Genomic DNA, 15,582 nt, shown 5'->3' with positions numbered 1-15,582 from the left:
ATTTTCCCCCCGTAAATAACAAAAACGATAGAAAAAAAGGTGCGACATAAATCTCGCACCTCTAAAATTGATTGCATGCCGCATTATCTCTGATTGATTGAAACGTCAGCAAGAGATGGATTCAATCATAGCGATTAAAACTGTTTGCAAAGTGCAGCAGCACGTATTCAGGCGGTTCAATGGATGGTTTGCAACCCAAACCAAAACGCACTGCCATATGTCGGCAGAGAAAGCATCATAAAAAAATACAACCCCAATTGCTGAAATAATTCATATCATCATTGTTGCCCTCCCCCCGTTGGGTTGGAGTTAATCCATCCACTAAATTCCTGCACACACACACACACCCTTCAACAACATCCCTTGCGCGTTCTTGGGCGCTGGTAGTATGAGCATAAATCACACACGCAATTGCTTCACACAAAACGTACTTAATCCATCACCTTCGTAATCATCATTCTCGCATCGCGCAATCATCGCGGAATGCCATTCCGGGCGCGCACCAACTCCACCCAGCTCCCACGTGTGGAACATTGCGTGTGCGTGTGTGTATGAGCTGTGTTGCGCAATGTTTACGCGTGCCAACGCGTGTTTGTCTGAGCATAAATCTGATTTATATGTTCACACTACATCCAAACCGGTGCGAGTAAGTATTGCACCGGCATGAAATCGCTACGTGTAGCACGGATGCTTCACCAGTTCCGAGGTTTTTTTTGTTGTTGCTTTTTTGCTTTCCTTCCACTCGTTTCCCTTTTTGTGTGCCCACTTCCCATTTTCGTGCTGATGCTGGGACTAGGAATTATTTCAATTTTTAAAAACACGAAACACGAGCTCGGACGTAAAGAAGATGGGCGAAGTTGTTTTCGCGTTTCCTTTACGGTCCACCGAAACGAGCGGACTCTAGTGAATTTGTTCATATTTTGGAAGGTTGTACGAAGGATTGAAGCGAAGAGGCTTTTGGGGGGCGAGGCCTCTCATTCAACAGTGTTTGACGATGCAACAAACGATGCAGTGATTGAGTGCTTCCTTAAGCCTTCATCAGTGATTCGCTGCACGGCGGAAAGCCGTGCAACTAAGCATCGAGGAAAGACGCTGGTTTTTTTTTTTGGACAGGGCATTGGAGTAATTGGTGGAGTACAGAAACTGTAGGGCGCAAGAATGCAGTAACGGCGATATAAAAAAACGCAACAAAATTGGGATTGGAGAAGATTATACTTTGACGTGTACGCGCGCGCGCGCATGCCCTCGACGACAGCACCAGAAGTCGCTGGTCAGACTGGATGGAGAGTTTTAATTTTTAATTCCAAGCACGTGCACATCGTGACGGTAGTGTATAGGGTGGAGGACACTGCCACAGAGCCAGCGTGCCAATCGTGCAAGCCGGAAGTTCTACACCGGAGACGCGGCACGGTAACTTCAACACGAAAATAAGTCATTCAAGCTATTAGCTCATTTGCGAGAGACAGAGTGTGTGTGGAGTCCAAATTGAATGCAAGCTGTAGCCTTAAATCTGGTACGAGTCGAAACGATTTAAATACGAGCAGCATCGATGGCAATATATGAAGCGAACCAGCACCGGAAGCGTTGCGCATATCGCACACAGAAAAGACCAAATCTCATCTGCATGCCCGTGACATTAATCTTCATTCAGAAGCACTCAAATAATTCAACCCACCGTGCTTTTCCGTGTCGCAGTTCTTCCAGCTGCTTCCTTTCCGGGATGGGTTTGGCAGTGCAACACAAGTGTCCAACCCTCGGTTGATTTGCATTCCATTTATGCACCAACGGACATTCTCTCCATCCTCGGTTTTTTTTGAAAAACCTCCTCCACCGCTCCCATATAGGCAGTTCGTGCTTATATTTGCGTATGCATTTTGGATGACTTTTACGACTACGAAGGACTACGGGAAGTGTTCCGGCAGTGGAATGGAGCTCTTCCTTCTGTTCTAGTCTAGTTGTACGAACCACCCAAAAACTCGACGATGATGATCTAACAAGCAACCGAAGCGCATCCTAATTTCATTCGCCACCCTACCGAGAGTGGAGCATTGCTGAAGTGGCTTTCTGTGCGATTGAATAACGAAATTTAATTCCGCACATTGATTAATATTAATATGCAACCCATATCAGCAGGTAGTGATGCAGGAAGAATCTCCAAAAAAAATAACTGGCGCCATTGACATACACAATGTCCATGACCGCACGATCAACTCCTTTGTTCCGATCGGAAGTGACATTTGCATTGAACTGGCATTCTGAACCGAGTTATTGAATAACTTTTGAAACACGATCTCCTTATCGAGACACTCCGACAGATTATAAATTAGTTCTCACGGATGTAAATATTATCTAATTCTTATTTTTCTGTTCAAATCTGTTTTACTTTAAGGTGGAACAAGCATGCGGCGTACCATCGATGATGCCTTCCGAATATCTGGCAGAAGGAGCCTACGACGATACACCACAAACGCTTGCCGGCAGCAGTAAGTGGACGCTCGCACCGATCAATGAGCTGCTCCAGTTCGAGATGACGATCGACAAGAATAAGGATCTCTTCATTCAGCTGTCTACGACGTACGTATCGCGGGATCGGGCGTGATATTAATTAACATTCCTTTCGGTCGATCTCATAACCCCAGCGACAATTGTGATCTTCCGCGTTGACATACAGTTGGTTTTTATTTATTCGCCCACACCCACCCTTTGGTTATGATCGTAGCCGATTGCAATCTTGAAAGGCAATTCTAGATGGGTGTGGGATAATTGGATATTAATGGCAATGGCAGTGCATTAGGAGAGGCATTTTATTTATTTGAATGTGCGCAGGATAAAATTTTGCGGTCTCATAATTGATTGTCTGTTCACTGCCAGACAGCTCAGCACGATACTTTCTGATTGAATTCTACGTGCGCTTAAATTGAGGTTATGATTTTTTTTAAAGATAGTCTGATTGGGAAATTATTTGAATTACATCAAATTATTTGCACATTGATTTTTCGTTTTATTAGTCTTAAGACATTACACTAAACAGTAAAATCGAGGCTAAGGTTGAAAGAAACGTTGCAGAACGCCACGACATGGTCTTTGTTTATACTTTGCCGAGTTACGTTGCGTGTTACAAAGGAATCTATTCACAGCAAGCCAATCGATACTTATAAATGGCTACGGGAGATAGTATGTAACAACAATACGAAACCGAAACACGCCTTGATGAAACACACTGACACATGAAGCTGACAGGCAGCGAATGTGTTTCATTAATTTGCAACAAACTCCTCACCGATGGAAGTGCAAAATCCCTCCAACCACCATCACCATCCTGCGGACGCGTAAAGACCGTGACCTTCTTCAACCATGTACAACACCGACACCGTACATCCCTGCAAAGAAAACAATCGATTCGATTAATTGCACGCGTGCGCAACACTATAAAATCCCACCGGAAAGTGGAAGCAACGTTTGAAGGAGTATTTTTTTTTTTGATTGGTGGCCATTTTTCGATTGCACTGTTGCAATCATGGCGCGTTTGAATCTTGGTTTTTAAAAGAAACACACATGCATTCTGCAGTGCCGACAGAGGCATGCAACAATCGTGTTCCATTGTTTGGCTAACGTGTACCGGTGGTACACTCGATACGATCACGCGCCGACAGCTGCACGGCTGCGCCCCAAAGATGACGCGTGGGTGTCAATGTTAATGATGTGCGCACATCAGCACGAAGGTATAGCGCGGGTGATGAGCGTACAGTTACGCGTGTGGGTTTTTGGGTAGGATTCCTGGAATTAAGCGTTACCTATCCGCGAGATCACGTTGCAGCGGGATGAGATTTTAATTGGCCCGCAAACTCATGTTCTCCATCGTCGTGGTACTTACAGGCTTTGCGAAGATGAAGACTACCATCCGACGGATGAGGATTGCTGGACGGGCAGCAGCTTGAGTGACTACACCCAGCAAGTGGTGACGACGATCGGCAATCGGTACAATCCGGAGGTGATGTACAATGCGACCGCCACCGTATCGCCCCACATGCAGACACTGGTCGATCGACTTATTAATCTGAAGACGGCCGTTAACAAAGCGGTAAGTGTGAGACAAAGAGATGGATTTTGTTGGCTGAGTTGCATAATTTTAGGCGTTTTCAAATGATTTTAGAGAAATTCACTCTTCTAGCTATTTTTATTTGCTCTGTGTTTGTTCTTAATGGTAATCCATTAATCAAATTCTTGTTCGCCTAATCTACTTCTTCCTTACAGTATTCATCCAACAACTACAGGGGTGACGTGGATAAGATGCAGTCCGATATGGCGGAAGGATCAGGTGATTCCTATCCCTCCGATGATGATGAGGATGGAGATCTTGCGTCAGGATCTGGAGATGGTAAGCATCGACTACATGCGTTTGATTTCCCGACACTTATATTTATGTTTTTTTTTTATTTGATTTATTTGAATTTGTTTGACTGTTTTTCATAATATTCTTTATTCTGTTTTTCTTTCTTTTCGCTACAGATGTCAGTCCACGTACTATATTCAGAGATTCCGGCCATGTTACGCCCAACTTTAACGAAATCAGCTCTTCGAAACGAATCTCGGCCAGCTCCTGCTGGAGTTTGCTCTCCGTGTCCACGTTCGTCCTGTCCCTGCCACTGCTACTGCTGAACGATCGATTTAGCAGGCACTGAGCGACTGGCGGATGCTCCTGTTCCTTGAATTAAGGTTAGCACACGATAAACAGAAGGTGACACCTCCGAAGCACACCTCCGGTACACTGTAGTGTGGTTTCGCTTGTATGAATGCGTTACAGTAAAACAACAGCAACTTCAGCGCATACCCTTATACCCTTAGCAGACACGCTACTGCGTTCACCCATCCACTCGTAGCGTACACGATCTTCCTCCAAACTCTCTTACACGTTCTCATGTCCAATGTTGGGCAGGATCGCCAATAACACCGCATTGTGTAATGTGTGTTACAGCAGCGCCTAAATGTAGGCAATCAATATAGTCAAAGCGTAGTATTTCTTATCCGGGTGCAAATCATCTCCCGTTTCGAATAGATCGATTTTACTACTTCATGTTTAATTTTATCAACCGGACAGTGAGCACTTTTCCGATCTAAAGGGTTGCATTGTGGTAATGCTTTTCGGCAGCTAGGAAGCTAGGGTGGAACCAAATTGGTGCTCCAACTGTCTAAATGAGGTGAAGCAATCGTCGAAGCAATCTTGCTCCATGGAACAAATAGGGAATTATAAACCGTCAGCCATAGGATAGCATCAAAGTCCTAGCATTACTTTATTATCAGCCGCACATTCTGTTTTTGGTGGCAGTCAATTGTTCTAGTGTATTGTGCAGCCTGCAGCCTGCTCAGCTAATCTCAACCGAAAGATCCCGTTCGAAACGATCTCTCGTGTATGTGTGTCTGTGGGTGTAAGATTTCAGAAGTCATACGGTCAGCTACATGCAAGGAGGAGGATGTTGATGATAAGTTCTAGTGATTTAGTACGTGATTCTTCCACTGTCATTTATTTAATCGTTTTCATAAAACTCGACCCGCGCCGTACTGCGAACCGTTTGGTTAGGCGTGTACAGCGACACGGTCATCTAATCATTCTGACGCGTCCCTTTTCGTCCTTCTCTCTATCATCTCTTTACGATGGAGAGGTAAGTCTACTTTGCATAGTCGTTAAAACGAAGAAGAAGAAAAAAGCAAACCAGATCGATATCGTAGCTAGACCATTATGAAACGAATGAAGCACACAAAACTCATGCTACAAACATGATATAAACATCTTATTTCTACTAATTCAAATTAAATGAAACAAAAGAAGAAGAAAAAAACCACGAAACGTTAAGCATAAAGGATGGAAGAATCGAACGGTCATGAAAATATTATGTAAATATTTAACTTAAATCAAATAACTAACAGCACAGACACTGTACGGAAAGGATGAAATTGGATAACCAATGTAGAATAAGACGTAGCAAGGGTAGAAAGCGAATGGGAGTTTCGTTCCGTTTTCAAATAGGTATAACAAACTCTGCAAAACACAAACCATATAAAAAGCAACCTACGCATAAATTCTACACTAGTTAACAAATTCTTCTAGACCCAGAGAAAGGAGTCTTCCGCGGTTTTTACGATGCCCCGAGAAGGAACTTTTAGTACAACAATGTTTTATTAATCTGTCTGAACACAAATTAAACACTCAACTGTTTTATTACATTTCGTTATGCGACCTTTCCATATCGATTTTGCGCAATTGTAGAGCCAAAAAAATGCAAGCATTAACCACATCTTTTAATTAACACTCATCGGACTCATTGGATCATTTTGTCGGTATCATCGAAAATATGGAAGAGCAATACGTTTCAGCAATTACAGCAAGTGCCAGCTTTACTTGAAAAAAAAAAAAAGATTATCAAGCTTATATCAAAACCATCATAAGGTAAATGTAGCACGGTTCGGTACGCCTAAAAGTATGTAACCCGCAAAACATATTTACCTTAAAATGCTTTCGGCATTAGTTTGTTTGTCTCTTTCAACAAGCCTGGCGAACGCATGAGTCAAAGTTCAATGAAAAGTATTTTGTTTTTACATCTGGTAGCATCGTAAGCCAAGTCTGTTGCTTTTTCATACCGAAAACTAGATCGATTTCAATTAAAACGTAACGCTGATGATGCATAAGGATGTAGGTCAGCGCGTATCCAGGATTATGACGAGCACAATGGCCAACGAAACAATTGCCAAGTTCGGTAGCGATTCTCTTCCGACCGAGGGAACAGGATGAAAGTTGTGAAGAAACGTGTACATTTTTTTGTAGGTGTTGTAAGTGCGGGCATGTTTGTGATGGATGATTCGTTGTACAGTAGTACTCGCGGACGTGTCGTTAAGCGTTGATGTGCTCTGGGTACGTTCAGGCAATAGTTATGCAAGTAGTGCGATGTTGCGGGAGATTTAATCACCGACCGAGGAAAAGTTGTTGCCAAACAGAGCTAAACGTTCACTAGGCAAAAGACACCCAAAAACACACATTGGAGAACGAAAAATGCAAAAAACACAAAGTATATCGCTGGAAATGCTAACCCAATTGTTTGAACTATCTGTGATTGTGCGAGAGGAGAAGCGGGTGTCGGTTGGAACACGGTTGAAAGGTGGTGAGCAAAAGTGCATAGCAAAGAATTACAGTCCGGTGTTGTGCAAAATTAAGGGCAGGAAATTTAATTTATTGTTAGTAGTTTGTTGATTTCCCGGGCCTACTTACTAGTGGCACGTATCATACGCAGTGTGATCCGCGCTTCTGCGTCCAAAAATCATAAAAAATTGAAGTTTAAATTTAACACACCATTAAACCTCCGACGTACAGTACACAGAGGTATGGTGATGCAGGGGTTAAACTCACCGGAACCGGATACGAAACTATCGAAACAGATCGATCTTTTTGGAGGAGTAGGAGTGATGGGTGGGAGGGAGGTTGAGAAAGGAATCGAACTGTGTAACACACACGTGCGGAAGCGTAATCTTATGGTGCCATGAATCCCTTTTCCGTGCGATGAAGTGACTACCAACAGAATGTCGGCTTTTGGCAGCAGATAAACGGATAAAGCGTTTGTACGGAACGAAGGAAAAAAATTACACATATATATATGGGAAAAAACAAGCGTATTTATAAGTCAGCCAGGCATGAAGGGGGAAGAAGGTGTGATGAAACTTCTGCATAAGCGCCCCCACGTGCTTACGCAAACGAAGCACACGTGAGTTTAAAACCAATGGAAACACGCTAACAAACGAAGAAAAAAGAATACGGATGGGAATACGAAAACAAATGCTAATTCCACTTCCAGTGATATATCTTAGGTTTAAGTTTGCAATGATTATATTTCTGTATTATTATTATTTTTTTTCGTTTTTAAACATCCTCCCATTTCGTTACAATATTTCTTTCCCTTAAATTTTTGTCCTACATTTGCTTATTCCTCCCCCTCTTTTTATTTTTGGGCACGATTCGGTAGTGAAAGAAATTAAGTCTTCAAAATTCGAGTCATAACTGTAAAAATAAAACAAACAAAAAAAACTAATACAAATCATCTACCGAATCATTAATCGCTAAATAAAGATGGTGATTTAGCCGCAAGCTTCCCCCCACCACCAGCCTAGGTTCCCATTTCCGTTCCTGTACCGTAGTTTGATAGGAATAATTCTTAGTATACTGGAACATCAGTTATGATTTTCCAAAATTGTTTTCTCCATTGCACACTCTCTATCTCTCTCCCTCTGTCTCTAGTTTTCTGAACTTGTCCCAACCAGTTCAGATTCTAGTCGAGTTTGAAGAATTTGAAGAAAAAAATACACACATCTTTATTCTGCAGTTAGCTTTCAATGCCTCTAAACAATCAACTGTTGGGTAGGAAGTGTCCCAAAGTGGCGTTTTCCTTAGAACATTTTGGAAGGACCCACCAACCATTACCAAACATCCCTTTCCTTAACTTCTTCCGTTTGGCTCGGATCACCTTATCAGGGTGGCAAACGTTCAGCACCAGGAGCGGGGGGAAAAGTTACACTTCAAAATTATTACCATTAAGTGTTAGAAGTCTTTGATTGCTGAAAAGAAGTATCGTGTGTATCAAGTAGTAGAAGGAAGAGAAAAAATGTGTGAAAATTTTGGAGAATGTAGCAAGAGAAGAGAAAAAAAGAGCGCAATTTATTTTGTATTTATCTAATAAATACAGTTCAAACACAGGAAAAAAAGTAAGTAAATTAATTTAACTAAAACATGGATAAACAAGGTAGATATTAGGAAGGTAATATAAAATATATACATAAATATAGTTTGATGCACGCAATTGTTGGAAGGAATGGCGGAAACAAAGAAGGATGGAATCAGTTGGGTAAAATCATGCCCAGAGCAAAAAAAGAAGCAGAAAGAAACGAATAAATCGTATGGAAAGCATGCATGCCTGTTGTGTCGTGGTAAAGAGAGTAATGTGTATTATATGTAGGCAAATAGGATATGAAGGTTTTTTTTTGCGAAAACAAATAAATAAAACAAAAAGTGAAATGCATGCGGAAAAGTAAATGCTAAAAGAAAAACAACAACAAAAAAACGATTTAAAACAAGAATCCCTACCACACCAGGAGACACACCGGTTCGGAATGAATAGTGTCGGTAAAGCAGAAAACAGAAAAAAAAACATAACCCTGTAGCGTACATATATCAGCAAATCCGAGCGGCACAATTGATCGATGAGAGCCCCATTAAATGATGAGTCCTACTCCACTTGAATTAATTTGCTTCCGTTTGCGAGATAACACCGGTTTGTCATACCAGAAATGGATGACGCAAAATAAATGGAAGGCAACACATATTCATACCAAAACTCACACGCGCAAACAAACGCAGATAAATAGTCCATGATGATAGGAACAATTTGCTGAAAAAATTGAACCCCGTTAGCACACAACATAGCACAAGGATGCCGGAAAAAACACACATACACAACAGAAATGTAATGAAAACAGGAAAATGGCACACACAGATATACCTAGACTCGACAGTGGCAGCGGAAGCAAAATGCAACATTTAAAAAAAACCGTCAAAACCAACTGGTAGTGTGTATAAGAAAAGTGGAAACAATAAACATATTATTCTGAATGAATAACAAACGTGAACTGTTTTGTTTGTTGCATTTTTTATTTTATATCACAATGTTTTACTGATAGTATATTAAGGAACTAAATGATTGTGAATTTCCTTTGAAAGAATAAATGGTTTTGAGGGTTGCATAAATTTAGACAATAGATTTTCTCTTTTTAGATAGAAGATCTTCTATCTTTATACGAGATCAATGATCATTAATAAATGATGATCAGGATCGTGTCTGGAGGATACATACTTTCAGGCGCTTTATAGTCAAATTATAAATGATCCTTTTGCTTCGGTGTCTAGGAGACTATTAAGCCAATATTTTTATAGTAAATATAAAGATGCGTATATTTCCTACAAAAACGTTCTTGCTGAAGAAAATACGACAAATACGAGACTAATGAAGGTTTTGTACTTAAATAAAAAAAAATCGACTTTAGCGCAAAGAATGGATCCATTTGTTATCCGTTGCTCCTCTCCGAGCGTAAAAACATTTATGCGATCCTTAGGGATCATTTAACTATTACGTAACGCAAAAATAGAGATTTTTTGAGATCCCTTTTTACCCCCACTAACGTAACAAAACGTAACGCTGGAAACCGTTCTTTTTTTTTGTTAGGAACGGCCAAGCCGTACTAAGACTTATTTTACCACGTAGCCCGATAGTCAGTCCTTGCTACGGAAAACGGTCCGGATGGGATTTGATACTCGGTCCTCCCGTGTGGACCGGCGCTGGAAACCCTTAATAAAAAGTAAATAGTATAAGTCGCGAACCAGCCACACCAGGGCCATGTAGTAACAGGCGCAACTACTGTTTTCCTGAGAACTGATTTTGTCTTCATTCTGGTCTTGCGCCAAAGACCGACCGTCTTCAACTCCTTACAGTTTTCTGTCTTTTCAGCCAGTTTTTACAATCGTTGAATAAAGCTGTGAATAGGAATTCACATACAGCGAATGCCCTAGTCATATGTTGCAGTCAACTGTTTGCGTTCTTTCAAAATAACTGATAAACTGTGCGCAAGAGGAAGACCAATACCTTTTTAATACATCTACTATCAAGTCCTTTGGAAGCATATTTTTGTATTACACAACACAAATTATAAAACACCCTCTCCCGTCTATGTAACAAATCGTAACGCTGGCAGTGGCTCCCTACCAGGCGTTACTTTACGTAATAGTTGAATGATCCCTTATCTGAATGATACTACATTTCATTTTACTTCTACTCGCTGCATGTGACAAACTACTACTGTTTGCTCGTTTGTGTGCCGCAGTGTTACATACGCTATCTACTGTCCTGACCTACGTTTCTTCCAATTTCCATGCCCAACCATGTAAACCGTTGTAACTGGGTCAATTTTTTGGCTGATTCGTTGCCAAAAAAAAAAACATGCTTGATTTATTGGTAACAGTGGCGTCACTGTGGATCGCCATTTCTGGGTCCAACTTTTCTGCGGTGTCGTGTGTTTTGTTACGTGGTCAGTTCGGTGAAGCTTGAAATTCGTCCTTCGATATGTTTCGGAGCCTCCAAACCTCCCCCAAGGGGTGTTGGGAAATATGTTTTCAGATATGGTCTTGTATTTTTTGTTGATGCTCTACTGTTATAGCTGTTCCCTTTGCGATGGAAAACAGCAACAAAGGTGTCGAATGGAGCGGGTTACTTCTGTGTGGTTTTCCCACGTCTGTGGTGTAAGCTTTTTGTCGTTGGTAGCTTGTGATATGAATATTTTAAGCACCAGTTTTTTGGTGGGGCAAAAAGTGCACTGTTTTACGCAAGTTTTAATCACTTTTGTTGTTTTGCAAAATCTTGCTAGCTGGAAAATAATGTTTTCAAACTGTTGTTTTTGCATCTCTCTGCTCTTTGAGTGAGCTTTAATGCTACTTTTTTTAAATTTCTACATATAAGTTCTTTAATGGTAGAGTAGAAGCTGTCATAACCATGCGAGAAGTAGTATTTACAGATTTATCATAAGCAAAAAAGAGAATATAAAACAGTCCATATTTTTTTGGTCTTTTTTAGTATCTGTCCATGACATTCTACCACGTTTTCTGTCGCTTATAGCTCTTGAAACTTGAATGGAACCTTTTTTTTTGTTTTGCTTGATATATCCCTTACCGTTTTTCTCTGCAACGATTTTTCCCACGATTTTGGCCAGATTATAAAATGATTTTTTTCCCCCATTTACCCACCCATCGAGCAGTCGGTTTCGCATTGCTCGTTCCTACTTTTTAATGATTTGTAGTGAAAACTTTTAGGCTAAATAAATAAATACACCCATACTGAGTAGGGGAATATCTAAACAACTCGACTCGAAAACCGATAAAAGCCAAAACTATCGTCACACTAAACGGCACACTCGACGCCACCGTTTTTTGGGGGGACAATCTTGCGACAAACCACTAAATCCTTGTCCCTTTTCTTACCGCTGCTCATCGTTGCAGTATTGCATGCATTTGCAAGCGAACGAATAAGCAGCATAAAGTGGATCTTTTATAGTGGAATCCGTTTTGAAAAGTTGGCAACCATATAACCTGCGCAATACGTTTTAACAAATGGTGTGTGTTTTTATTGTGAGCCACTCCGTTTAAGGAGCAATGGGAAGAAAAGGAAGATATTTTGATTTAAAGTGCTTTGATTTATGTGGTTGTTGTGTTATTCATGTTGTTTTTTAATGTGAGATGAGAGTATGATTTCCTAAATGGGGAAAAGTTATTAGATGCGAATAAAAACGTCTCTTCTCTAGAAGACAAAACATATAATTCCCCTCATAATCATAACGACATACGAACAAAACGGAATTATGGCCAGCAACTAACAAACTGATAAATGGTAAACGAACAAAAATCGCCTAAAGTTATGCAATGTTTTTGTAAATGCACCGGTTTTAAAAGTTTCTCAGTTTGTTTAGCTTTTATTTTCCAATACAAATTCATATGTTTGACTAGAATTTTGTACATTGTTTGTAAGGCTTTTCCTTCTCATATGATGTCTTCTCTCTGGCAATTTTTAATGATTTTGTTAGTAGAAAACTATGAATCATGCTACAACGTCATTCGCATAGAATGAGTCATGAATTCGTAAAATTCTCCGAAGAACAATCATCTTCATCTTCATGAACACTTTCGATGGCCTTTGATGGATTTAGCATACAATTTGAAAACTTTTAAACCATTTCGATGGACAACATTTGAAAGCAGAATACTATGTATTGCGTATTGCATTTGTGATCATGTTATAGTCCACTGTGCTTAACGCCAAAAGTTATGCAAAGTTTTAGAAAATATACTTTTAAGTGTATCGAAGCAATTTACCTCATTTTTTCAGAGTTATAATGTTGTCCGATAAACAAACTCACTTAATACACCAGGTATCATAATTCTTTTCCTTCGCACATGCTCATATATCATAAAACTCGATGAAAAATATGTTGACCTACAACATACAGCGAAAGAGAGGGAGAGAGAGAGAGTACAAAAAAAGCAAAAAGATTCTGCTTTTTCAACTCACAATCACAGCCTTGTAGACCGCCACTGGTGATGGTAGCCCCAAGAACGTGCCGAAGCTCCCATTCCAAGCCATCATCCGACGCATAGCGCATGATGTTTATTGAGGACAGCATGGCGCCACATGGAATCGATCGGCCAAAAATCGCAGCCCAGAAGCTCCAGCTTCTATTCAGAATTTTTCCTTCCCTTTGCTATGTGGGGCTTCTGTGTTTGTGTATGTGTGTGTGTGTGTTCAGGAGTTCAGCATCCTTTTGCGTACATCTTTGCACGATAGCTGTCACGTGGTTACGTTTTTAATTCGTTTTTCCCTAGTTAGACCAAAAAAAGATGCTTCGGTTTGGGTATTGAATTCTTTTGTAAATTGGTTAGTCGTGAAGCGTGAAAAGCTTCCCTTCTACATACAAGTGGTGGTACCTTTTTGGTGTAGCTTGACGGAAATGGATGTGATCGATTGAATGGAAGCATGCTTCTACGCACCTGACGGTATGTGCCCGGGCCTTGACAGTACAACAGTTCTTTTATTAAACATTGCTAAACTGACACGCGCATTCCGGGTTGAGCTTTATTTCATCCCAGAATAGGAAATAGGGTGAATAGTAGAAAAAAACTGCTTCCTTCTTAACAGCTGTAACATTCCTTTTACAATGGTAAAGGTCATGGATAGCGAATGGAAATAAATTTTCTCGAATGGAGGATGCGTTGTTCGTTCCACGGAAGCTGCTCCAATCGGCTTCATTCGTTATCCTTTGCAGATTTGATAGTGTGTTTGCATATGACCTCAATAAATGTTTGAAGATTCTTGGTTCTCAATTTCCTTATCATTTCATTAAAATTAAACTTTCAGCTTAATCAAACAAACCTCAAAAAAAATCTTAAAACAGCTTCTATCAGTAACAACGATCTAGGTCATTTTTCGCTCCCGTTATGGAACGTTTAACCACAACGACAGACAAACAAAACATATTATAATTACCACAAAATGTTTCCCATAAACATTAATTTTAAGTTATGATGAATATTTGAAATAAAGCGTGAAGCTCCATTGAATGGCGTGGTGGTGTTTTCTGTTTATGTTCCCTAAAGCTAGAAAAACCCGGAAAAAAGGCCTTAACGATCGAAAGCAATTAACGTAACGAATTTTGAAATTAAAAAAAATTGAAAATTAAATTTAAATTTGCAGTCATCTATTTAATATTGGGTGTTTCATTCATTGTGTTGTTTACTGTTTTTTTTTGAGCTATTTGTATTTTTGTTGTGTACCTTTACTTTTCCTTTTAGTTGTTTTATTGATATTTAAATTAATATTTAATTTATAATATGTTGATTTATTAATATTTTTATTAATACTTTAATTAAATCAATTATTAATTAAAACATTAGTTTTTTTTTCTATTTAACGTTTCGTTTTTTTATTAGTACTAGTTAATAGGCCCGGTTACAGGGCTATACAACAAATCTACGTAATGCCGAGGTATGTTCTATGGAGTTTTCGTCACATCTGGTAGAAGTTTTTTTTTATCATGCTGAAAATGTTCTGATATAATTACGGCTTACATTGGCGATACTACGGTACTTACAGTGAAATCCAGCCTTACAGACTGAACATGCCAATTTGCTTCGAACATTAGGTGAATTTCATCTGCTACAACCAAAAGAAAAAATAACCTGTGAAACAATTTTTCATCAAATCGTATGATTCCTTACCCTTCACCACGAGTTCCTAATAACCGATTTGAGAATTATTCTTTCGTTTTGAGGATTTCAAAGTTGGTCAAGGCCAATGTCAGCCCGGCCATCGTGGGTTTTAATTGCTTCTTTTCAACCATCTAAAATGTTCAATTTACTATCTTGGCTCCGTCAGAATTTCTTTACAATATTTCTGCTACAATCGCCGAAATAGGGAAAATCCAAACATTGAAGACGTTCATGGAAGGCTTAGAAAATTCCGTTTAAGATGCACATCGGGTCTCTCCAGTTTTGGTTTCATGATGTGCCATTGTAGGATCGACCACGGAAAAGAAATATTTTCGGAGCATGTATTCCGTTTTCTACAACCATTAAAAATAGAAAATTGTTGAATAAAATGTGTAAGCAAATTCAAAAATTCCTTACCCCTTACCGACAGCAAATCAGATCTGTTTAACGCAGTATATTAATGGATGTTTTCACTGTTTTTCAAAATTTGCTGTGGTCAATGGTGGCCCGGTGGCCCGGTTGCCCGGTCCTGGCAATATTATCACCATCTTCACCAGCTATTCCTTTTCTCCTGTATGGGCATCACCATTTACTCTCCTTCTTTTTTTAAATTCACTACAACTTGAAGAGGTCTTGGCCAGCCATTGCTAACTTTCCTTGGCTGTATTAACCCGTAGCGAGACAGTCTGTCCTGCGTACGGAAGTTTAGCCCGGAAGGGATTTGATCGCCCGTTCTGTGG

The 15,582-nt window shown here is 40.0% G+C and overlaps 1 protein-coding gene across 6 annotated transcripts in view; it reads left to right on the top strand.

Moving 5' to 3' along the window:
• The window catches only part of LOC125768010 (division abnormally delayed protein), a 132,410-nt gene extending 122,744 nt beyond the window's left edge, over nt 1-9,666 (top strand). For all 6 annotated transcript variants that reach the window (XM_049435112.1, XM_049435108.1, XM_049435110.1 and 3 more), the window contains exons 6-9: nt 2,390-2,574; nt 3,877-4,081; nt 4,255-4,378; nt 4,510-9,666. In XM_049435112.1, the coding sequence (XP_049291069.1) occupies nt 2,390-2,574; nt 3,877-4,081; nt 4,255-4,378; nt 4,510-4,682 (687 nt within the window). In that variant the 3' untranslated portion in view covers nt 4,683-9,666. The remainder of the gene's footprint in view (nt 1-2,389; nt 2,575-3,876; nt 4,082-4,254; nt 4,379-4,509) is intronic.
• Nucleotides 9,667-15,582: the final 5,916 nt, after the last annotated feature.

This window comes from Anopheles funestus, chromosome 3RL, assembly GCF_943734845.2.
Source record: "Anopheles funestus chromosome 3RL, idAnoFuneDA-416_04, whole genome shotgun sequence".
In the NCBI taxonomy this organism is placed as follows: Eukaryota; Metazoa; Arthropoda; class Insecta; order Diptera; family Culicidae; genus Anopheles; species Anopheles funestus.
This window is presented reverse-complemented; position numbering and strand designations above follow the sequence as displayed.